The 25,323-nt window shown below is 55.1% G+C and overlaps 1 protein-coding gene and 1 pseudogene across 5 annotated transcripts in view; both read left to right on the top strand.

Annotated features, from left to right (window-relative positions):
* Positions 1–22,504, top strand: part of SNX29 (sorting nexin 29) — a 500,159-nt gene extending 477,655 nt beyond the window's left edge. For 2 of the 5 annotated variants that reach the window (XM_042923016.1, XM_042923020.1), the window contains one exon: positions 17,417–22,504. In XM_042923016.1, the coding sequence (XP_042778950.1) occupies positions 17,417–17,546 (130 nt within the window). In that variant the 3' untranslated portion in view covers positions 17,547–22,504. Of the gene's footprint in view, positions 1–13,918; positions 14,827–17,098 lie in introns of those variants that run through there. The other 3 variants (XR_006198016.1, XM_042923018.1, XM_042923017.1) reach the window with 3 other exon arrangements.
* LOC122209462 lies at positions 18,792–25,081 on the top strand (annotated as a pseudogene).
* Positions 25,082–25,323: the final 242 nt, after the last annotated feature.

The following is a 25,323-nucleotide window of genomic DNA, read 5'->3' as shown; positions in this document are numbered from 1 at the left end:
ACATGGCAATGGCAGAGTGAGTAGCAGAGCCTGTATGACTTTTGCAGCCTAAACTCCTCACTGTCTGGCCCTGTAGAGAAAAAGCTTGCCAACTTCCGCACTGAACAGTCGGCAGCAACGTCCTCCAGGGTGATCTGCGCAAGGAAGGACGGCTTTATAATTCAGATGTGTACATTAAAGAGGGAGGTTGGTCCTCACCTTGGCAGACAGTGTAGGACAGTGACCGAGGGCCGGGGGACTCTGGCCCTAGAACGAGTTCCTTCACCTCTTCTGGCCTCAGATCCCTTGTCTGTAAAATGCAGTTATCAGTAGCCCACGCCTGGTTGTGCTGAAGCGAGGCCTGACCCCGGGCCAGTGCCTGGCCCATCGTGAACGTGGTGCACACTCCTGCCGTCTCTGTTGCTGCTTCCGTGATAATTACCGTCCACGGCACGGGCATGGCTTCCTGCGCATGGTCTAAGTCCTGTTGCTCAACAGGCCTGAGCGCAGGGGGAGGTCACTGGACCTTACTGGGTCTCAGTTACCTGCTCCATAACGTGGGCACAACTGTACATCCTCCCTCTCGGGGCTGCTAAGAGGGTTACCTCATGGCCAGGCACCAGGTTGTGTTTTGGAAATCAAGGGTGTTTTTGCTGCAGACGTGTAGCATTCTGTCTAACCCTTTTTCTGCATCTGTTGAGATGATCGCTTCCCCCCCTTCATTCTGGGAATGTGGTATATTACACTGAGTGATTTTTGTCTGTTGAACTATCCTTGCAATCCAGGAATAAATCCTACTTGATCATGGTGTAGAATCCTTTTAATATGCTCCTGAATTTAGGTTGGCAGTATTTTGCTGAAGAATCTGGCATCAGTGTTCATCAGGGATACTGGTCTTCAGTTTTCTTGTAGTGTCTTCAGCTCGTTACCAGGGCAATGCTGGCCTCTTAGAAGGAGTTAGGAAGTGCTCCCTCCTCTTTGATGTTTGGGGAAAGTTTGAGAAGGGTTGTCATTAGTCCTTTAAATGTTTGGCAGAATTCCCCAGTGAAGCCATTAGCTGTAGGCCTGGCCTTTGTCAGACTCTGGATCACTGATCCCATCCTCTTACCAGGACAGGTCTCTTTGGATTTTTTATTTTTTGGATTCAGCCTTGGTAAGCTTTGTGTTTCTAAGAATTGGTCCGTTTCATCTCGGTTATTCAACGTATGGCACACAGTCATTCACCGCATTCTCATGGTCATTTTTGTTTCTGTAGCATCAGTGATCATGTCCCCATTTTCATTTCGGGTTTTGGTCATTTGAGCCTTCCCCCCCTTTGGTCCATCTTGCTAAAGGTTTGTCAATTTTGTGGATCTTCTCAAAGAACCAACTTTTTTAGTTTCATTAGTTTTCTCTCCTTCTTTTCTGTTCCCTATTTTGTCTGTCTCTGCTCTCACCTTTATCATTTTCTTCCTCTTGCGAACTGTGGGTTCAGTTTGTTCTTTTTCTGCTTCCTGAAGGTGTAAAGTTATGTTGTCGATTTTAGATGTTTTTTTTAAGGCAAGTGTTCATAGCTGTAAACTTCCGCCTCAGCACTGGATCCCAGAGGTTTTGGTATGGTGTGTTTTCATTTCCATTCAGCTGGAAACAGTTTCTGATGTCCCTTGGGATTTCTTCTTTGATCCATCAGGTTGTTTAAGAGCGTTTGAATTTCCACAAATAGGTGAATTTTCCAGTTTTCCTTCTGTTCATGATTCCTGACTTCATCCTGTTGCAGTCGGAGAAGATAATTCTTAAATCGCTTGAGATCTGTTCTGTGGACTAACGTACGGTCTACGCTGGAAAACATCCCTCGTGCACTTAAGAATCGGCCGTTGCTGGGTGGGGTCCTGTGTGCATCTGTCAGTTGGCTGTTCTGGCCTCTACTTCTGTCTGGTGATTCTGTGCATGATTAACAGTGGATATGGAAGTCTTCACCTATAATTGTAGAACGGTTCCTCCTTTGACTTCTGTCCATTTTAGCATATTTTGGTGGACCGTTATTGATGGGTAAATGTTTATAACTGTTCCGTCTCTTTGCTATATTGAACCATTTCTTAACCTATAACGGCCTTCCTCGTCTCTTGTACCTTTTTTGATGTAAAGTCTTTTTTGTGTTACATCAGTACAGCCGTGCCGGGGGTGCCAGGGTGAAAATGAGACCCGCGGTCCCTCTACTTGGAGATTCATTCCTTCGTTTAAAACTCCTCGCCGCGACTCCTCTCCCCCATCAGGCCCCAGGCACCACGCCAGGCTCTAAGACGAAACCAGCTGTCTTTGGCCGCAGGGAGTTGTGGGTCAGCCTGGAGGCTCGGGGAGGGGCAGGAGGAGCAGTTGGGCAAGGGGTCTGCCTGCCTCCTGCTGTGACGCCACTGGGGGCGGCCCCCTGGCACAGCCGGCATACAGGGAGCGGCCCCGAGCCCCTTAGCCAGGGCAGGTAAGCCCCCTTCCTCCTTCGGGGCATAGGGGCTCCTGGGCCGGTTTCCTCATCAGACACAGGCCCCCCACTCTGTCCAGCTGAGCCACCAAAGCTCTGCAGGTGCCAGGCCGGGTCATCTCCCAGTCCCCTGGCTGCCTCCTCCAGCCTCAGCAGGACACGGGCTGTCTCGGGTCTGGCTCGTTGCCGGGAGGCAGAGGTTGGAGGTCTGTGACCACCTTAGGTTGCAAGTCGCTTCTGAGTAAAGAAACATCAGGAAGTGGCGAGTCCTTGGGGAGCCTGAGCAGCCCAGGTATTTGGGGGAATTTGACAATAGGGCGAGACCTATGCTTTGGTGGGGACCGGAGTTTGTCGTTTTGGCCTCCGGTCTGCACGTGCACAGTGGAAAGTGGGGCAACTTCCCAGTCTCTCAGCTCCGTGACCCTGGGCAGTGTTCCCTCTGTGCCTCCCATTTCTTCATCCACAGAAAGGAGCTAATCACCCAGACCTCACAACGTGGCCGTGGGGTTTGACACAGGGAACACAGAGCCACCCGGCCCAGAGTTGGTGTGGAGCTCCGTGGAGGAGAAACGAAGCCCCCCTTTCCAGCCTTGGTTCAACCCAAGCAGCATAATGCGAGCAGCCTAGAAATACAGATGGGTCACTGTAAACAGAACTAAGGGGGGAATGTTTACGTCTTACTACACGTAGAACCCCTGCCATTAAAGCGGTCGTTTTGACTGGAAAACCAAGAAAACTCAATGAGAAACGAGGCATTTAAGCACCCATTTCTGTGCATGTACATTTGTTAACAGGAGTTTTAAATATAAATGATTAGGATTGCCTTAAAATATGTAAAATATAGAGAGATTAAAATTAGTCTAAACTCTAAAAGGTAAGACCGGGCTAAGGCAGTTCTCCCCCCGGGTCTGCCAGGGCTCCAGGGACGGGCACAGCCGCTGCACCTGGGGCTGGGGCGGGAGAGCAGCCTGCAGCCCTAGAAGCATGTGAGCAGGTGTGGACCAGAGCAAGAGTCCTCCGTCCGTCCACCCGTCCCTCAGCAAATAGTGCCGTGTGCCTACTTGGGACCATTTCAGATACTAGTATTTACTCAGCAGTGAATGAACGTCCCTGCCCTCATGCACATTCTAGTGGAGGAGAGACACGTTAGATGAAGAAGTAAAGGGGGATATGTCAGATGGTAATTGCTACGGAGAAAAATAAAATGGCCAAAGACATCTGATGGGGGGTGCGTGGGGAAGGGGCCTGGTGGGGAGGTGTTGCGTAGGGCCGGGGCAGGCCACCAGGAGAGTTTGACACTGTGTGGAGACCTGAGGGATGTGTCAGGCGGAGGAAACAGCATGTGCCAAGGCCCTGAGGCAGAGCTTTCTTGGCCACAGCGGCAGCCAGGATCAGGAGCAGAGTGAACAAGGGGGAAGAGGTGGGGCAGTCAGGGAGGCAAGGAGGAGGCCCAGTCACATAGGGCCACGGAGTCCGGGGAAGACGCTGGCTGCCACGTGGAGTGAAATGGGAGCCACCACAGGGAAGAGCTCTGTTGTGAATGAGGATGTGGGATCTGGAAGGGAGCAGAGAGGCCAGGTAGAGGATCATGTGGCCACTCGGGCGTCAGGAGAGGGTGGCTGGGCCCTGGCTGGTGCGGGCAGACAGCACTGATTCAGGAGGTGCTCTGGAAGTAGGGAGGACGGGATTTGCCACTGGGTCGATAGGGGCATGAAGAGAGAGGAATCAGGACGGTGTTACGGTTGCTGGTGTAGGGGACACGAAGGAGACAGTTCCCACTTATAAAGTGGGGATGGCCATGGGGGAGTCAAGGAGGTGGCTTGGGACACGTTACGCCTGAGATGCTGGTCAGATATCCCAGGGGAAATGGTGAAGGGCCCTCAGTGTAAGAGCCCGACCTTCAGGATGGAGGTCTGGGCTAGGAACCGACTTACAGGGGTCACCGCGTGTTGGTGGCACGTCATGCTAGGAGCCTGGGCAAGGTGGCTGAGGAAAGAGACGGGGACGGACCCCCGCCCGCCCGCCTTGTAGAAGTCGGGCCCTGAGAGGGAGCAGCAGAGAGGACGGAGGAGGAAGAGCCAGGGAGTTACAAGACCAGTCCCCACCCAGAAGCCCCAGGGGAAGGTGCACCAGGCAGGAGGGCCCACGGAACCGCATCTCGGCACCCTTGATGGGAGCATCCTCTGCACTGTGTCCAGGAGGCAGCGACGTGTGGAAGGGAATTGCATCTGAGACTCAGGCAGCCCTTTGGGCGTCCCGGGCAGGTCCTCGCCCTCCGCAAGCCTCTTCTGTCACAGGATGCTGACACCCTTCTCAAGGGGGACTCTGGCGACCTTCCCTTCCACTTCCTTGGTCCTCCGTGCCCAGGACCCATTCACAGGTGCCATCTCGGACCCCTGGGATAGCCAGCGGCCTCCCGCTGATGCCGCACACAGTGTCTGACTTGTGGCCGGAGCTCTTTCTGCACAGCTGTGCGCCTCGTCTTCCGTCACCTCCGTGAGGAGCTTGGTCTGCCCCGGCCCGCGGCCCGCCCACCGTTCTCAGAATGGCTCCTTTGCTTTTCAAAGCGCAGCATCGGGATCCGTCAGACTAGGCGGTGTCACCACCACACGGGGCTCTGCTGGGGCCTCCGAGACCTTAAAGGTCCCGTCCTCTACCGGGCCTCCCCAGGGCTTGCCCACGGGACGGCGCCCCCAAAGGCCATCCGATGCCAGAGGACGACCCCGGGCTGGGCCGAGTCTAGACGGCAGGAAAATGGCCCAGCGAGCAAAGGGAGGGCTGGACCTTAGCGGGAGAGATACCTCCCCGTGTGCTCACCCTGCGCCTCAGTCCCTCACTTGGTTCACCTCGGGGGAGGCAGCCTCCCCCACCCCAGGTCCAACGGTGCGGGACTTGTGCCACGTGCGGCCCCCCCTTCCTCCCGCCGCCAGCAGCGCCCCGGTCTGGTGAGCCCGAGGGGACGGGAGCCCGCTCTCCGGGCCCAGGCTCCGGGCAGCCACGGCTGTGTGAGCAAGGGTGGGGCTGAAGATGGAACGGATCCGTGGCTGTTACAAAATAATCGGAGCTGTGACCGTGGTCATCAGAGCTGTCTCTGATCTGCGGCCTCCTGCCCGTCCCCACCCCCCGTCTGTGGACCCGTGGGAGACGCTGCCCTGGCCCCTTCTGGTCAGGCCACAGCCCCAGAAGGTAGCTACCCTCGTTGCCAGCTCCCAGGGGAGCAAGTCATGGATCCGTGGGGGGAGGGACTTGCCTGAGGTTCCAGGCCTGACCCCTGACCCCAGCGTCCGGGCCTTCTTGGCCCCTGCCGCCTCCCCTCTTCACACCGCCCCTCCCCAGAAGGCAGCCAGGGCTGCCCTGTCGTGCTAGGGCTAAAAGCAGCAGTGTGGCTGTGGCATGTTCCGCCCGCTCTACACGTAGGAGGGTGGCACAGAGACCTCCTTCTCTGCCTGACCTGGAAAGTCCCCTATTCTCAGGCTCCGGGGCAGAATGCACCTTGCCCGGCTGCTTTCCGGCGAAACACGGCTGGTGTGCTGCCGGCCGAGGGCCAGGCCCGCTGCTCTCCTTGCTCTCAGTCCTTCTGGACACTCACGCGGGGCGCTCTGCTTTTTAAGCCCCGTTGAAGAAGCGAGGGGCCTGACACTCAGGGTGCGGGAGTCCCTCCCACACGGTCCCTCAGGATTTGAACCCAGGCTGGCGGCTCCTCTTCCTCGAGCCGCGTGGGGCCGGCTGCGTGGACTCGGTGCGTCCAGAAAAACGGCCGGGAGAGGGGAGACTGTGCGGGGAGTGCGGGCGCTGTGCCCAGATGGGCCGCCCCTCACTGCGGGTCCTCTCTGAGCCTCAGGGCCCTCCTCTAGAAATGGACTTATTAAAGGTGGGAGCGGGAACATCTCACTTACACCTCTGTGGGGCGGAGCCTGCTCTCAGCACCTCAGGTGTGTTAACTCACTTGCCCCTCCCGTCACCTAATGGAGGGGGGCACAAGGGGCTGGGGAACTTGGCCCGGGTCCCTCCGTCTCTGAGCGGAGACGCCTGCCCTTGGCGGTCTGCTTCCTCAGTTAAACAAGACCTAAGGCCTGGCATGTGGCCAGCCACACGGCGGGCTCAAAAGTTTGCTTCCCTTCAGCGAGCGCTCCGAGGCCCACGGCCCCGTGCCCGGCTGGCCCTCGCCCAGCCCTGGCGCCTCCTCATGCCGCAGTGACTGTGCCATTGCCGCCTGGCTCCGGTGGGCGCGTACAGACGGTTGGTTGCAGTTTCCCTCCCCTCCGAGCTGTGTGCCCTGAGGGTGAGCCCTCTGGGAGTTACTTCTGTCTGGTACCCACGAGAAGTTCTCCAAGGTGGCTTGAACTGAAGCCCCCACCCACCCAGCCAGCCCCATGACCTTGCCAGGACAGTGGGCGGGGCCCAGCGCCCGTCTGGTCCCAGCGCCACGGGGCGCTGCTGGGGAGAGGTGGTGTTCCTGGACTCCACCGCCCTGTATGAGCCTCGCTCTCGGCTCAGCCCTGGGGGACTCAGGGTGGGCCTGGGTCTGTCCGGCTTTTCCTCGTCTCCGGCCGTGTGTGCTTCCGGAAGGTGCCGGGTCTCACTGGAGCAGCAGTGTGGGCAAGCAGGTGCTTGGGCACAGCCAGCAGTAGGACCAGGGAAGCCCTGCTCTCCTGGGGCCTTGGTTTGCTTGGGGGCAGAAACTTGAACAGGCGATTCAACCTGCTGGTGAGAGGTCAGGGCCGACTTCTCACAAGGGAGAAGTGGGCCCTGTAAGGGCATCTGGGCAGGCATTTCAACAAGGAGCAGCCAGGACAAGGAGAGGAGGGCCCAGAGGGGTGAGCACGGACAGATCATGTAATATCTTGGGACGTATGGCCACACCTCTAGCTGAGTATTAATCATAGCATTGGGCTTTATGTTAAATGATGGTTTCTTGGGGACATAGGAAAATCCTGGGGTAGGACCTTGACCTTAACAGTTTTTGTCATCATCTGTGCCATTGGAGTGTCTGGGTGCCAGGCCCCCCGAAGCTACTGAGCATTAGTGTCTTCTGAGTCCCACACAGCTGGGAAGGGGTTGGAGCAGGGTTTAGTTCCTTGTCCCAGGAGCCCAGCCCTAAGGCCAGTGTGTCCGCTACCCCCTGCCTCCTGCATCTTCATAGCTCTCCACCTCCACAACCATCTCTAAAAAGAAAAACTAGCTGCTTGCATCAGCCTGAGGTGATCCCGGGGGCTGGCATGTTGGTGTCCTGGGTGATGCTCAGGGGGGACAGGAGAGTCACCAGGCAAAGTCTGTTCCAGCGTTTAGCGTGGGACGTGTTGGGTGATAGATGATTTTGTCGGCGGTCACATACACATAAAGGAGAGAGCCCATTGCTGGTCCTTGTGCTTGGGGCCAGCAGGCCGTGCCCTCTTGGTGTCGTGCAGCCACGGACGGATACAGCTGCTCCCTGGCTGTACAGTGTGGTCCACAGGCCCGATCCTACCCACTGCCTGTTTCTGTCAATTGTGCTGGAACACAGCCACACACATTCAGTCACGGACTGTCTGTGGTGTCTTTACGCTCCAAGGGCTGAGTAGTTGTCACGGGAGTGGCCCACAGAGCCTGAAATGTTGACTTCACTCAGAAGTTTGCTGATCCCTAGACTCTTGAGGCTGACCTGCCTGGGGTGGGAAGGAAAACTCGCCACGGTACATCTTTCAGAGGAAAAAGCAGGAGCACAGTGCATACGTTTCCACTTTTAAAAATAGCAAACAGTATATATGCGCACACACCCTCACCTGTCTTTATGTACATGCTCTATACGTAATGGATCGTTCTAGAAAGATACAGTGAAAAATAACTGCGGTGGCCTGGAGGATGGGGGTGGGAAGACTCATTTCCTACGTTTATCTCTGCACGCTTTTTTATTTTGCACCACTTTTTGTGTTTCTTACTCAAGAAAATAATTTAGTCCCAAAGTATACTGAAGCTGAAGAGTGGAGATAAGGAAGACGGAGAAGGGAGTATCTTTTGCCTTATTTACCTTTTTCAGGAAGATGGAGTCACTGTCTCTTTATACGTGGGATGCTTCTTATTTGAATGGCATTTTCATAAGACCTACTTGAGAGAAAGCTGTAAGAGAAACTTGGAATGGCTGGTTATATTGAAATGCACATAAACTTTCAGTTGAACCCTCGAGGTGGAAAGGCTTGGGGGCACCATAGAGAACGATCTAAGCCTGTCTTCCTCTTGAGCTGCGTGAGGCATCCCTGTAAGCAAAGTGCCATTTTGGTGAGGGGAACAGAGCCTTTTTGTCTTCTGATGGTCGTCTCGTTCCTTGGATGAGTCCTGATCTGGTCTTGAATGGTGAGACAGGGCACACATCGGCCAGAAAAACACCAGAAAATCTTCACCAGCCATGCGGATCTCATACCCGCCAAACTTCACGGACCGTGCTCAGATCTGCCCTCTTCCAAGGAGAGCTTAAAACTCTTTCTCCAGAAGGTCCAGATACAATCAGATGTTCAACCAGTTTGCCAACCCACCACAATACCTGCCCTTGACCTCAAGGATAAATGGAACAGTTCTCCTTTTAGCCACTCTTCCGGTTTGCAGAATCACCCCCAAGTGACTTGTTACTTTCAATCTGTGGCTCTCAGCCGTGGTGCACGCACTGGATCCACCCGGAAGGGGTCTAGTAAGACAGAGGTCAAGCCCTGCACGGTGCCATAGGACTTCTTATTTCTGTGTCCCACTGGTGATTCTTAAGGGTACCCAGGGTGGAGAACCCCAGCTTGAGGGAGGTGTTGGAGGAGACGCTGGGAAGGTGGTGGAGTTAGAAGACCCTCAGCTTACCTTGTCCCATGGGTACAACTGGACAGCACATCAGCATAAATACCCCACAGACTCTGCGGGTACCGGCAGAGAAGACGATGCATTAAAGAGGACAGCAAAGGGCAGAGACGTGGTGGGGAACGAAACAGGCCCTCGCCGTCCACGGTCAGGAGGGGGCAGCGGCTGCCGAGGAGGGCAAGAAATGGACAGTCACACCAGGGAGCCTGAAGGAGGAAGACGCATTCCCGTAACCTATGGCTTTGAAAGTGGTATGTGCCGAATTCTGGGGGGTTTTAAAACCAGAGGGATTTAAAGCCCATAATTTTTAAATCACCAGCTTCTGGGAGACAGGAAACGGAGTCTCCACCCCTAAAGAGAGAACTGGACAAACAGCCCACGGAAACAGGGCATAGAAGCAGCAGTTTGAATAACGTCTGGGGCCTGCCTGGGGCGGGGGCAGTTATGTACTCACCTCAAAGCAGGTCCCAGGGAGGATTCGCCAGGAACAAAGGAGCTGGCGGGTGCCATCTCTGTCCCCCACCCCCACACGGGACCATCTTCTGGGACCAGTGCGCGGCCAGCATCCACCACCCAACTTGCTTACGCCGAGCCTCACCCCCCTGCGCTTCAGCAGATGGGCCCTTTCCGGTCACCTGCCCCCGGTCCCCATGCTGCGGGTCCCCTCCCCCAGAAGACAGGTACACACCTTGCCAACACCACGTCTGCCACACCGCGCTCTGCGGGGCCTCACCCGGGTAGCAGTGGGGGCAGGCCCTGTGGAGGCTGGAAGCAGACTTCGTTGACAGTGCACGCCATGCCCTGGGACCGAACAGCGCCCCCAGCAGGCCAGGAGAGCCTCTGCAGGTGACTGGACTGAAGGAGGCAGCAGCCCGGACAAAACCGGGTGCATGCAGCTCGCCGAGGAAACACCCCTCGGCGCGCTGGGTTCTGGGGGCCAGGGGACCCTGCACTGCAAGGCCTACAGCACCCCTTATTCCTAAGATCTTTACTTCTGAGAGCACGAGATGTAGCTGACATTCCAACACACGGGACACAGAGTTGGACCGGAGGAGACAGAAGACTACATCCCAGAGGAAAGCACAGCACACAGTCGCAGATGAGATGGATACAAGTCATATGTCGGTAGAGAATTTCATGGTCATAACGATGCTCATTAGACTTGAAAAAACTGGAGGATATCCGTGAGTCATAATGAGATAAAAAAAAAAAAAAAACCCAGTCACAGATAATACAGTAAGTGAAATTAAAAATGCTCCAGATGGAATAAACGGCCACAGCTTCAGCAGCAAACAGCTCGGCCCCACAAGTGCTCCAGGGTCCAGCGTGGCAGCGGGCAGCAGCCACGCGAAGCCATCCCCCAGCTATGGAAGGCAGCTCCCAGCAAATGGAATATTGACCGGGTCTCTACACTTGGTTTATAAGCGAAATGAAAAGCAAATCTCTCTCAGTGGCCATTTTTCACCGATGAGCGGCTGAGACCATCGGATCCATGGCACCCATGTGCTGGGGCCTAGGACGCCACGATGGAGCACCCCAGTGGCTTATTAAAAAGAACGGGCAATCCTAGGGCTCCCGGCAGGTGCTACTCACGCAGACGTGGATTCCTTTGGTGCCGCGACAGTAGCCAGCGGGAGCAGAAGAGGGAGTTTCTGAAAGGTTTGCCAAGCGGACACGTCAGGTCCAGAAGACCCTACAGGTCAAGGAGTACGTACGTGGGGGACATCTGGGCTGTGTCCTGGGTGACCAGCAGTACTCCCTTCCAGCTGAGGGCCTGGGCCAGGCTCCGGCTGAGCGCCAGGTACACAGTGTCCGTCACCGGGACGTGATGTCCCCACAGAGCTCCCCGTCTCCATGACAGTGCATCCCTATGGCCCGGGAAGTCCACGTTTTGCAGGCCGGGGGCAGGAAGCTTCTCCACCGTGTTCTCCCTGGTCTCCCACTCACTGGTTGGAACACTCCATCCCCGCGTGGACCCCAGAATGGCTCCACCAGGACCAGAAGGACGGGACTCCACTTGGACCTGGGAGCCGTCTTGTCCGAGGCGAGATGAGCCCTGCTGGAGGTGGCAGGAGGGGACTTTTATCAAGCACCCAGAACGGTGCCGTGCTCTGTCACACAGACCTGCCAGAGAGGGTCCTGCAGCATCCTTCCTTGAACTCTTTTGTGCCATTTTGTAAAACAGCCTTGAGATGTAGTTCATGTTCCATGCAATTCAGGCATTTCAAGCATGCACAAATTACATTTTTATCATGTCCTGAAGGAACCCCGTATCTCCCCGGCTCCTGGCAGCCACATGCTTCCTGTTTCTCCAGATCGCGCTATCTGGACAAATGGAGTCACCGAGTACGCGGACTTTGGAGGCCGGCATCCATCACAGCAAGCGTTTGCAAGGTTTGGCCCTGCTGCGTCCCGCATGGAGGCGGCCCCGTTCCCCTCTCCCCCCGAGGGGTTTTGTTTGGCCTGAGAGGTCAGTTAGCACGTGCCCCCTGCGCGGGGGGAAACACGGATTCCTAGGTGTTCCGTGACACGGGGGCATAAGGAAGTAAAGACCCCACACTGGCAAGACCCACGTGCTCTCCTGTTAGGTATAAGAGTGAACTGGGTCCTGTGGGGATGCAAAAGGAAGAGAAGAATTTTAACAAGATCTTTTTGTACAGAACACTCCGGGCCTCAGCTTCTCCTCCTTGATCACACTGTGACTTTACTTGCTAGTAGAGAGGGGACGTCGTTCACGGGGGAGTTTTATTTTCTGCTTTTAAGGAAAAGGAAGGTCAGAGTCCTTTCCTTGCATTTGCCGCTCTCCGAACCCGTGGCCGCAGCGGTGTTCTGGAGCGGAGTTCTCTGCCACTTGTCACTCAGAGTTTCATTACTGCTGCAGCTGAGTGACAACACTGCCTTGTACGGCTAGGCCACGTCCTCCATTCTGCTGATGTTTGGGTTGTTGACGCTTTTTGGCCATTCTGACTAACGCTCAACCTCCAGCTTTCTGCATCGGACGTGTTTTCATTTCTCTTCGGCAAGCGTCGAGAGCTGCCAGGTCCTGCGGTCACTGTAGTCACTTGAACTGCTGGACCGTCTTCCAAAGCAGCCACCACACTTAGCATTCGCGCCGACGGGTAGTGGGGTTCTGCTTTCTCCACATCCTCCCCAACATTTGTTGCAGCCATCTTGGGGCTGCAGAGTGCTACTTCATTACGGTTTGGATGTGCGCGTTCCGAAAGCTGATGCCGTTGAGCATCTTTTCGCGTGCTTCTGGGATATGTGGATATTGTCCTTGGAGAAATGTCTTTTCAGATTTTGGCTCCTTTTGTAATTCACTTGTCTGAATGGCAGTTTTTACTAAGATCCAGCTTATGGAGGGGACTCGGAATCCCAGGGTGCATCAGTGACCTGTCTAGGTAGTCCAGCTGGTAAATGATACAGTGCAAGATTTCTGTCCCCAGGTCCCCTGCTTTTTCTACCCGGGCAAGGGGACAAGGTCATGGTCTCCCAGGAGACGCAGAACAGAGGAGAGACGCCCCTTCGTGCTGAAGTAGATCTAAAAAGATTACCTTGGGGCACCTGGGTGGCTCAGTTGGTTAAGCATCTGGCTGTTGACTTCTGCTCAGGCCAAGATCTCATGATTCATAGGTTCCAGCCCTGCATCAGGCTCCACTCTCTCTGCTCCTCCCCCAGCTCATGTGCTCTGTCTCCCTCTCAAAATCAATCAATAAAGTAAAAACAACAGCAGCACCAGCAATAATCTGCCTTATTTCAGGGCGTCTCCATCAGTGTGAGGCTTCCCGCCTCCCTGGACTGGCCTGTGCAACAACCTTGGCCCCAGCACTCTCGAGGGAAAGGACCCAGGGAGTGGGCAGCTCTCCTTCCCTCTCAGAGGGGCTCTGCTGTGCTCCAGGCACCGCACCCCCTGCTCCTCCCGGGTGAAACAGACCCACCGTCTCCGGTCTTGCCATACTATTCAATTGCCAGTGTTCGACGTAAAAATAATTGTACGCTGGTAAGAACATGTGATCTACCCTGCTCCGTTTTAAGAGTACAGTACGTTCTCGGGGGTTCACAGGGACAGTGTTGCAGCTAAGGGCTCTAGAAAGGATCCGGGTTTGCTTCCTAACTCCGCACTCAGGAAACTGCTTTTCCACTCTTGATTCCAGGACTGTGACCGTTTTCCACACCACCTGTAAGTGGAATCCCGTGGAGTTTACCCTCTGCAGACTCCCCTCACTTAACATAATGTCCTCCGGGTCCGTCCGTGGGGTCGCATGGGTCAGAATTTCCTTTAAGGCTGAGTGACATCCCGTCATACGTGTACACATTTTCTTCATCCATTCATCAGCCGCGGGCACTTAGCTCGTTTGCAGGTCTTGGCTGTTGTGCGTAAGGCTGCCGCGAGCCCGGGGGTGCAGATACCTTTTCAGCATCCTGATTTCAGTTCCTTCGGGTACACACCCCGAGGGATGGCTGGACTATGCGGTGCTTCCCTCTATAATCGCTCGAGGAAGCTCCATGCCGTCTCCCGTAGCAGCTGTAGTGTTTGACACTCCCACCGACAGTGTGCAAGGCTTCCGGGCCCACACTTGCCCAGCGAAACTCGGTGTCTTGTGAGAATTGCCATTCTGACAGGTGTGAGGCGAGACCTTATTGTGGTTTTCATTTGCGTTTCCCCAGTGACAGGACCATCTTGGCACAAAGTGGACGTTTCTCCAGAGACAACATGCAAATGGCCAACGGGTATAGGAAACTATTTGGGACAGTTTTTGACCTACAAAAACCGTGGCCTTAGAGGCTGCCAGCTCTTATCCAACTGCTTCTCCATCTCCCCAGCCATTACTACGGCTTCCTGCTCCCCCTGGACTTTCTCCGGAGGTCACACACTCAGTATGAGGCCAGCCACCCTCCTCCAGTGGCCTCCATGGCCCTGGGTTTACGGAAGTCACTGCAAAAGCTTCTGCCCATCGCAACCAGCAGTGCGGCCAAGCTCATGGTCACTGCTTGCCGTGGCCTTGAGGATGGAGCTGTCCCTGGCCCCAGTCTGGCCCCTGTCCCACCTACATTCATGGTCAGGCTCTCAGCCCCAGCGGCAATTCTGAGAGGCCACACGCATCATCCCAGTGATACCTCACTGCAGCCCCGTGGAAAATCCTGCCTCCTGAGGAGAAGCAGCTGGCCGTGTCTGGCAGGCTCCCACCCCTCCCCTCCTGGCCCAGGGCCCTTTGCACCATGAACCACACAACTCTCTTCTCATCCTTTTCAGCTCTTCCTCCTCTACCCACTGCGATGACCCAGGCTGGTGCCCTGCTCAGAACACCCTGTGTTTACCCCTGCTGGGGCAACTTCTCTGGGGTCCGCCCTGCCTGTCCCACGTGGGGCTGGGGGGCCCCTTTCTGCCTAACACAGTATCTGGCAACATAACTCACGTGGTCAGAGTGGCTAACTGTCCCTGGAACTCTCAAAATAGCTCCACCTTTAGTGTATCCTGGGAGCTAAGGTTCGAGAACAAGGCACTTGCCTGAAGAAGTGCAGCCAGCCTGTGGCTTTCCATGTGGCCGACTCCCATTCCTGGGCACAGCATCCTGACGGCCACATGCTCATCCCCCTGTGACAGGTAGGGGAACAAGGCTCAGACAGCAAGGCACCCTGCCCGTGGGCCGCAGGACTGGGACCTGACTCCCAGCCCGGGCCCTAATGCCAAAGGCTGTGTCCCCACACAGCAGATGCCATTTGTCGACAGAATGATGTTCCTACTGACTTGCAACTCTCCCTCCCAAGAGCCACTTACCTCGGGGCCAACAGGCTCTGGTAGGACTCCCTCACATGTCGTGCCCAATAACCGTGGCCACAGAGCGAGGGGCAGCTACTTGGACCCTGGATCCTGAACGGGCGGGGGGGTGGGGGTAGTTTCAAATGACATTTATATCCAAGTCCTCCTGAACAGTGCCACGATTCCTTCCATCATCTTCTACCCATCATGTAAGGGGCCTTCCGGGATAAAGAGACCTTTTGGTAACTCAGGTAATACTGAGAGAGAAGGACAGGCTGCCCTTGGGCCTATGGCCATATGTCCTTCTGAAGGAGGGTCGTGCGGCTAAGCAGCTGGCCAGGCCACAGGAATGAGGAGTCACAGCTCACCCTTGTTCAAGGTGTGAACAAGGGTCCTCTCCCTCTGCATACAGAGCAGAGCATCACCCCCCCACCCCCCACCCAACTCCTGAGGGAGAAGGGAGACACTCAAAGGAAGTTTTCATTTTGTCCTGGAGATGTTGTCCTCAACAAGGGACTTCTCACTGAGCACAACGGCTATGTCCCTCAACAGGCATGACAATCCTATCATTGTAAGCAAGACCAGTGCCGAGTGGCAGGAAGGAATTGGGAGACTGCGCAGAACTCACCGGGACCCCCGGGGGCAGAGGCAGATTCTTTTTGAACGTGAGCCATCCCCTAAGCCATCTAGATGGGGCCTGGCTGACCGGGTCTGCCACCTACACCTGGGTGGCCTCGGTCCTGCCGAGCCTCTGTGCTCCTCGGTGGATGGGCGGTCTTCCCTTGCAGAGTCTGGGCCGACCCAGGTCACACATGTGAAAAGATGCTGGCACAGGGACGCTCATGACCTGAGTTTCATCTCAGCCTGTTTTTTTGCAAGTATTTTGCGCCAGTAAGATGTATACTGTAGAAGTTTTTTCTTCTCATTTTTGAGCAGCTTAAGCTCACCCTTCAGAGACCACTGCTGTTCATGTACCAACTCTTAATGATTCCACTATTCAGTTCTCAGTCTTTGCCAGACAGGGTGACCCCAAGAATGTCCACGTCCCAGTCCCCAGAACTTAGGACTGTGTCCCCTTACGTGGTGCAGGGGACTCTGCAGATGTCGTTAAGGGTCTGGAAAAAGGCAGATGGCTTAAGTGGGCCTCGTGTGATCGCAAAGGTCCTTTGAACAGGGAGAAAGAACTGGAAGCGCTGAGGAAGCACTCTCGGCCGGGGCCTCCGGAAGAAGCCAGCCGTGCCGCCGCTCTCTGCTGAGCTCTGTAAGACCATTTTGGACGTACAGCCTCCACAACCATAAGACGGTACATTTTGCATTAAAGCCACTAAGTAGGGGGTCACAGGTTACAAGAACCGTAGGAAATAAGACCGAGTTCTCCACCTCTGCATTCATGGCCGCAGCCTGGACCCCTCAAGTCCCCCCTCCACCTGGCAGACAGGGGTCACTTTAAGTGCATCCGGACCGTGGCCTCCCCCGGCGAGAGCCTGCAGGCGGGGCCCCCTCACAGCCCTCCACCCTGTCCCCGGGAGCCTCCCGCCTGGGCCCGCACACCCTCTCGGGCAGCTCCTGCCCTCCTGGGGGCCACAGCCTCCTGCCCATTGCTGCTCTGGCCACCTCTGTGACTTATCTTATGTGTAACATCCACCTCCCCTGGGGCCTGGGGGGTTTTGTCCACTGTTGTAGCTGCAGGGGCTCGAACAGGGTCCCACCCACATGGGTGCTCAACCACGGAACAGAGGGACAAAGCGACACATCCCACAGGTTCTTCCTGTGCCTGGTAGGTCACACGCCCTTCCTGTTGCGTCCTGGGTCCTCATGACCCGTCCTCCCCAGTCAGTCTGTAGCGCTCCTGCTGTCCTGCTGTCACGTAGACCATTTGAAACCAAGTAATCGTCTCAGTTGGACTCTGGTGGCTTGTTGGCTCTTCGACACAACGCCGTGAGGCGCGTCCTCATAATTAGACATTGGTCTAAATCCGGGTTATTCTCTCAGGATGAGTTCCACCAGAAGCGCCCATTTTTGCTACACCCTCCTTGACGTTAAATGCAATGTTCTCCAAAGCATTTTCTTTTTCTCTCGTCTCCCAGCCAGGGCACGCTTCAGTGACGACGGGGGAGGAAAGCCACGGCCGGCCTGTTCTTTCACAGCCTTCAAACTGGGGCCAGAGCTAACCCCCCCAAAGCTAGTTGGACGCACACCTAACGCTCGGGGGCTTTTGAAGACGGAAAATGCGCATGATCCGGGTTTTCCATTTCCCCTGTTGCACTCACCAGAGCTGGGTAGCGACTGTCCCCTCTGAGACCACTCCTGCCGTCCTCACACCCCGCTGGTTGGACGCCCCGCCTGGAGCCGTTTGCATTTGGAAGCCCTGACTTAATCAGATTCTCCCCTGCTCTGTCTTACAGCGACATTACTCCTCCCGGAGAACCACTGACCAAGAACAGCCGACCCAAAGCGGCTTCCCGCTTCCCCAAGCTGTCCCGAGGTCACCCCAGAGAGACACGCAACGTGGAGCCCCAGAGCGGCGACCTCTGACCTCAGCAGCATCCCAGACTCGGGCCCTATGTGCCACGCCAGCTGCCTCTCCCCAGCAGCTCTGCGTCCGGCCTGGCCGCAGCGGCTGGTCCCTTACTCCCTGGAGTGACAGCCACGTCCACCCGGTGACCCCCAGGGAGCTCACCCTCCCCACCGGCTCCAGGACCCTAATTAAACTGCTCAGTCTCAGAGGGCAAGGAGGCTCCTCGCTGGACGGCCACACACACACTCTCCCAGGGCCAGCGCTGGGCAGCCCAGGGGCAGCGGGAGGGTGGGCGCCAGGTCGAGCTCACAGCCCTCTGGGTGACGTGCACAACTCTGAGATTCCATTGGGTCAGAAACCTCGTCTTGACTCTTTCCCACGTGGGAATTAGAAGGACTGTTACCCTTTTTCCTTTAATGTCACTGCCTGCTGTAACCTTTGGACACGTGGGGTTCAGAGCGGGAGGTCTTCCCCCTTCCCCTTTCGCTCTCCACCAGTGGTCATCAGACAACCTGCTGTGGCCCCCGTGGCCAGCAGTGGCCGACGCGGCCTCCTTGTGAAGGAGCCCTTAGCGATGCTGAACTGGGGTGCTTGCAACACTTTCCCTGCCTTCCTGGGTTGGCTTCTGGACGTACCGGCCCACGTAGGAAGCCTGAGGCCGCCCCGGGCCCACGCGCACCTCCGTGGGCTTGGTGGCACCTCCATCATCTGGGCCAGCCCTCGGCAGCAACCTAGGGACCCTAGGCTGGGCAGAACCCAGGGCCTTGACCTCACTAGCCAAGAGGCCTCGAGGTCATGAGAGACATTCCGTTCTGCGAACCATCGTGGAAGAGGCCGTGGCCCCGGGGCCTTGCACACCTAGCACCTGGGCCCTGCGGTGCTCACCGTGGCTCCCTGCGAACTTGGACCGTGTCCACTCTGAACAGATCGTGGTCCTTCCCTAAAGACACGCTCGTGCTGGACTCTCTACCCCCCACGTGCTCTTGGTGCCCCCGGCCCGGATTCTTCGGTTCCCCCATCTCAGAGCAGGCCCCGTGGGCTGGGGCGGAGTGGGGAAGGGGCTGAAAAGGAGCAGCTCTGCCCGGCTCACGCTCCACTGCTCCCACATCCGATCACCTGAGAACCAGAGCCCTTTCACAGTGTCAACGTCCAGAATCACACAACTGTCATGCTCAGCCGGTGCATATCGTCACGCGGAACTTGCGCCTTCGGGGGGGAAATGCTGACATACTAGATCAGATGTGAGACGGAGCAGGAGGAAGATGGGGCTTGAGGTGTTTGTGAAAAGCGGCCAGTGGAAGGCTGACGACATCCGCCTTCTGGGGCTGCTCGAGTCAGCCTGAGACTTGGCAAGCCACCCGGTAAGCATCGAGCCTTTTCCCGGTGGAGGGGAACTCTGGAAGGTCTGCGTGCAACCCCCTGCTCTCCAGAAGGAAGCGGAGACCGGGGACGCACAGCTCTGCAGGGCAGCCGATGGGCCCGAACCGCTTGTGAGGGGACGTTCAGCCAGGTGAGCCAGGCCCCGGTCCAGAACGAACGCCCTGTTGACGGCGGTCGGAAGCCAGAGGGGCCCTGCTGTGAGCTCCTGGGGGTTCAGAGGCCCTGAGACGCCAAGTCCCCGAATGGCACCACGGGGTGTTGTTGGCCAAGGTGCCCACTGCACATGCCTTGCTGTCACCTCCAGCCCCCACGGTGCCAGGCGGCCCCCCTTGCTTGCTGTGCCATCGGAGTCCTCGTGGACTGAATCAGGGACCATCTGAAAGCTCAAGCGGCCCCAGGCCTGCCTCCACCTAGGTCACTTGGAGGCAGGTGTGTGGTGCCCACAGAGAGACGGTCCTGCACCGCCAGCCTGGGAGCAGAACCCACCCCTGCGCTGTCCCCTGTTTGCATCAGATGCGGAGTGGAGCCCCCTGTGTCTGACCCCCCCCCCCCGCACCCCACGCCGCCACCCCCACCCACGGGCAAAGGGTTCCGATCACCCAGCCTGGTGAGGACCTGGCCTGAAACCAGTCTGCGTGTAAATCTGACCTCACCTTCTCTAAAACCCCTCCCAGGAACCGGCTTTGACACTCTGTGCAGGGATCCAAGTGCCCCGAACTGTACAGACAGAGAGATGCCAGGCCTGGATAAACACTTACACACTCAACCTCTATTTACAAAAAGAGAATCCCTGTCTTTTAAAGCTTAACTATTCATGGAGCACGGGCCCTGCACACAGACCACTGCCTCTGATTTCGGTTCAGACACGCACGTGACACACGACAGCAGCTCCTCTGAGCCTTAACTCTGGAGTCACGGAGAAGGTTCGGCTGTGGTTCAGTCTATCCAGCTGCTTAGGACCCCCTGCCCTCCTGTCTGGTGAGGCGGGATGGATGGATGGAGAAGCAGTGGAATTCTGGTTCCTGGAGAAAGAACCAGAGACCCGGGTCCAGCCCGGTGCAGGCTGGGATCGGACGCACAAGCCCCCCTCAGCCCCGTGCCCTGTCAGAAGGAAAGAACCAGAAATCGTTCCTGTCTCCTGGATCCAGTAAGATCCTTTGGTGCCTCCAAAGGTGGCATCCGAGGAAGGGGCAGCAGTGTTCCCCTGGGAGAGGACATTCTGTCCCCTGTTACCTTTAGCACCAATAACGAGGCACATGTGAGGGCTTTCTGGGTACAGAGGGATCACCTGACTGAGGTGTAAAGACGGAAACCATCGTATTAGGAGACCTGGCACGAGATGGGAACAGAGGGAGGGGTATGGGCCATGGTCTGTGGACAGGGTGTGACTGCACACGCCGGGCTCTGCTCCGTGGCTTGGCCCCGTGGAGTTCTTGGAGAACCACTCGGGGTTGGCACCGAATGCCAGGTGTGGCTTCTGCCTTTCAAAACAAGAGGCCGCCGAACCTGTCCACACCTCAGGCTGCATACAGCAGCAGCGGCCCATGCTGAGAGCCGACAGGCATGGCCGACCTGGTAATTGATCCACTTTGGGGCCGAGAGTCAGGAAACAGGAACGAAGAGCCACCAGCCCAGTTGCTCAGAGAATACCCTGATTGCCCAGCTCCCAGAACCCGGGTCACACTAAGTGTCCCCTTTTTCTCTCAGCTCCACAGGGGACAGTTTGCACGCCTGAGGCCCAGGTCTCTAGGCCTTGAACCACACCCCACCCCCACTCCACCCACTCCCCTTCACGTGGGGCACCAGCTAGCCCCCCACACGGAGGCCAGGCCTTGTTCTCTGAGGTCCCGGCAGCCACCCTCCCCACCAGGCTCTTCCAGAAGCCGTTATGCTTCAGCCTCTGGCCCCTCTGCACCAGGGGCAGAGCCCGTTCCCGTGAGGGGCTCCGCCTCCCCGGGAACAACTCGCCTTGCCAGGGTGTGGACCTGACGCAGAGAACAGGCTCCCTTTTCCGCCCGGAGCCGCCAGAGAAAGACACTGCGAGGGCCCCGCCTGCGCAGGAACAGCAGGCTGGCCCGGAAGTGTCCCCAAAGGGTCACACCTCAGGCTCCCTCTCAACCCCACAGGCAGTAATTGTCTTGAGCTTTCCTCAGTGTTTCACTGGGGCCTGCCACGCGTGGAGGACTCTGGAGGGGCTGCCCGCAGGCAGGCATCTGCTCCTGAGCAAGGTCTCGCACGGCGATCATTCTTCCAAGTATTTTGCATTGTTTCATTAAAGCGAACATTAAATATTTGCTGTTCGGCTTGGCTTCTGTGCTAATTTTGCACAATTGTAGCACTGTATATTTTATCTAACACTTCTGTGCCAGAAAGTTCATTTCCATGTTTCTGTAACACGTGGTCTTGATTAGGTTTCTTAAATACAACTTCAGCTACGGGCTCAGGAGGCAAGAGGGGGGAACACCGGTCCCCCCACCCCCCAGCCCCTGCTCAGAGCAGACCAGCTACAGGCTCACCCTGCCGCTGCCCCGATGCCCCCTGACCCATTCCCCTCCGGGTTTTACCCCTTGCCGTCAGCCTTGAGCCATTGCTGGGTACGGACTGGATTTTTGATAGCTGGGAGTTAGGCCCAGGAGTCTTTACTTCTGTGTCTAAATCCCAATCCCCATCCTGAATCAGTTTCCTTAGCGGAAAAAAGAAATCCGCTTTCTCTACAAGACGGTTGAGCCTCCAGCATGGATGAGCACACCCACTGGTAGAACAGGCTGAACTAATATCCTGAGGCCCAGGGGGTCAGTTCTTGGGGGCACATGAATGCTTCATCATAACTGGAAAACCACTACCGACCTGTCCAGGTACCACCCTTCCCCTCGGAACCAGGGCCGGTCTGCTTCCCACCTCGATGAATTAAGTGGAGTGGCCACTCCTTCACCTTGAAGATTCTTGATCACCATCAAGAGAGGCCGTGCAGGGGGGAGGCCCTTGCAAAAACTGGGACTGGGCCATGGAAGGATACAAAATGGCAGATTGCACATTTGCACCCAGAGGGGCTGAAATCAGCCTGGAGAGCAGGAGTTTCCAGGAGTGAGGGGGTGTGGACCTCCTGAACAGCTTTTATGATCAAGGATTCATCCTAGGAAGGATGGCTTTACTCCACAGCCTTAGTGGCACCATCCCTGGTGTGGTCATTTGGTACAACACTCTGATTACCTTAGTAGACACGGATGTCGCGGAGGAGGGAGATCTCGGAATGCAGGAGCCGTCACATCCTGGGGGAAGGACCCCCAATGTCTGGGTCCCCGTGAGCCCTCTGCAGGGGGGTAAGACAGCAACGTATCTAGAGCCTCATGCACTGTCTGGACGTGAGTGGGGCTAGCAGGTCACAGGTTGGCTCTGAAACGTGTAATAGTATGTTAACTACCCTCTTCTGTTAAAGTTTACACAATAGAATTTTTAAACAAATGTGTTTAATTTTCTAAAATCTCTTATATTAAAGTTTTCTTTTGGAATAAGTTGTGGTAATTTTGTTACAATCTGGTTGAGACACACCTCTTTACAATGACAATAAAAATGATCACGTTTTATAAATTAGATGGCCCACTTACGGTTGGCTTCTCTGTGTTCTTTTTCAGCAGTTGGGGATTAGGTGAACTTTCAGTATACACGTCATGAATATTTCCAGAAAGGTCATTCCCCCATTTCATAGGAGAGCCTGGAACCAGAATTTTCTCAAACCAACCTCAGCTGAAATGGAGCAGAATCCCATTTTGAGTCGTTAGCCCTGTAGAATCAAAATACCATACACAAAATCCCTCATTGAAGGTTCCTATTCACCTAGACCATTACTGGGCACCCAGTGTATACCAGGCGTGGGCATAGAGCAGAGGACATGACAGAGGCACACCCCCCCCCGCCACCATCTTGCATTTGTGTTCAAGGTGACACCATGAAGAATGAAGATTTTCTAATTCAGCCATCCAGGTAAGTACAGCCTGTGTTAGGTACCACGAAGTAATAGCTGGGCCTGGGGAGCCAAGAACAGGACCCGGGACCTACTCTGAACCACACATGTGGGGGTAGGGTCTCCTCTGTGGCGCTGTTGACCCTGGGGGCTGGAGAAGGCTGTGCCGGGTAGGCCAATTCCAGTAAGGAATTGAAACGAAGCTGTCCTAGAAGGGAGAAGAATATGATTCGTGTGCTGTAGGCGGCTCTGAGGGACGTGGCGATCAAAACTATTAGTAGGGCTCAGGCATTGGTATATGATCGTAAGGGCTTAATACCGAAAATATGCAACCAATTCCTAACTTAATACTGGGTTAATTGAACATTAGAAGCAATAATGCTAGTATGAGTAACAAGAAATGTTTCTCCTTGCATAAGCTTATATCAGAGCTGATAACCACTGATAGTTAACAAGAAGATAAAAATAACTATAAACTAAGTATGAAACCAGTTGTTGACCAATACAGGTATGCAATCAAAGAAAGATTAAAAGAAGTAAAAGGGACTCCACAAACACAGACCCCGCCTGCTTACCAATAACATCACCTCTAGCATTTCTAGTATTGGAGGCACTGCCTGCCCAGGGACATTTGTTACACGGCCGTGGTATCCTGACCGTACAAAGGTCGCATAATCACTTGTTCCCTAAATAGGAACTCATATGGATGGCTACATGAGGGTTTTACTGTCTCTTACTTCCAATCCATGAAACTGCACCCTACAGAGCATTAATTCACTGGCCCAAAGAGACTACACCAGTACAACCAACAGGGACCACAGACCTCCCCATGGGCCAACAATTTAGGTTGGGGTGACCTCGGAGAATAAAATAACCTCCGAGGGATTTAGATTTAGACTTAGCAGTCAAAAGTGCAATATCACCTATTGATCCAAAATACTTGATCAACAGAACAAGTTACCCTAAAGATAATAGTGCAACCCTATTTTAGAGTCAGTATTCACAATACGGTTTATGACCTCGATGTTGGATCAGGACATCCCGATGGCTCAGCAAAGTTTCATTTGTTCAACAATTACAGTCCTGTGTGATCTGAGTTCAGACCAGAGCAATCCAGGTCGGTTTCTCTCAAACAACTTGGTACTAATTCTTACATCTCCATATCTGTGATACAGAGATTTAATTCTTACATATTTTTTTCCTTTTTTTTTCTATTTTTTTCTACTTTTCTTCAAGTATGCCTGGGTGCTGGACAAGCTGAAGGCAGAGCAGGAAACACTGACATCTCCCTGTGGAAGTTTGAGACCAAGAAATACTATGCCTCACCATCATCGATGCCCCAGGTCACCATGACTTTATCAAGAACATGATCAGTCACCTCACAGACTGCGCTGTGCTGATTGTGGCAAGTGGTGTAGCTGAGTTTGAGCCTGGCATCTCCAATAAAGGGCTGACCCGTGAGCATGTTCTGCTGGCCTATACACTGGGTGTGAAGCAGCTCATTGTGGCAGTCAGTACGATGGACATCACGAGCCTCCTTACAGTCATGCACGCTTTGAGGAGATCAGCAAGGAGACGAAGGCCTAAGTCAAGAAGATCAGTTTCAACTCTGAAGCTGTCGCCTTTGTGCCCATCTCGGGCTGGCATGGGGACAGCATGATAGAACCCAGCAACAAGATGTCCTGGTTCAGAGGCTGGAAGATCACCAGGAAGGAAGGAAACATGGTGGGTGTGACCCTGCTAGAAGCACTGGACTCCATCATGCCCCCTGCCCTCCCTGTGAACAAGCCCCTGTGGTTGTATATAAGATTGGGGGCATTGGCACCATGCCCATGGGCCGAGTAGAAACAGGCTTCCTCAGGCTAGGCATGGTGGTGACCACTTCCTCCTGTAACACTACCATGGAAGTCAAGTCTATAGAGATGCAACACGGGGCCCTGGCTGAGGCCCTGCCTGGTGACAATGTGGGCTTCAATGTGAAGCTATCTGCAGGGAAGGAAACAGACAAATCCAAGAGGCACAGAGAACTCCCTTCGGATGTAACTTGCATCCATCCTCTGCATGACATATCATAGTGAAACTAGCAAAATACAAAGATAAGGAGAGAATTCTGAAAGCAACTAGGGACAAACGGGCATTCACCTACGAGGAAAGACACATAAGGGTAGTAGCAGACCTATGCACAGAAACTTAGCAGGCCAGAAGGGAGTGATAGGAAATATTCAATGTGCTGAATAGGAAAAATATTCAGCCAAGAATCCTTTATCCAGCAGGCTGTCATTCAAAATAGAAGGAGATACACAGGTTTCCCCCCCGACCAAAAAAACTGAAGGAGTTCATCACCACTAAACTAGCCCTATAAGAGATCCGAAGGGGACTCTGTGAGTGCAATATTCCAAAGACCACAAAGGACCAGAAACATCACTACAAGCATGAAACCTACAGATAACACA

This window comes from Panthera leo, chromosome E3 (assembly GCF_018350215.1).
Source record: "Panthera leo isolate Ple1 chromosome E3, P.leo_Ple1_pat1.1, whole genome shotgun sequence".
Classification (NCBI taxonomy): Eukaryota; Metazoa; Chordata; class Mammalia; order Carnivora; family Felidae; genus Panthera; species Panthera leo.
This window is presented reverse-complemented; position numbering and strand designations above follow the sequence as displayed.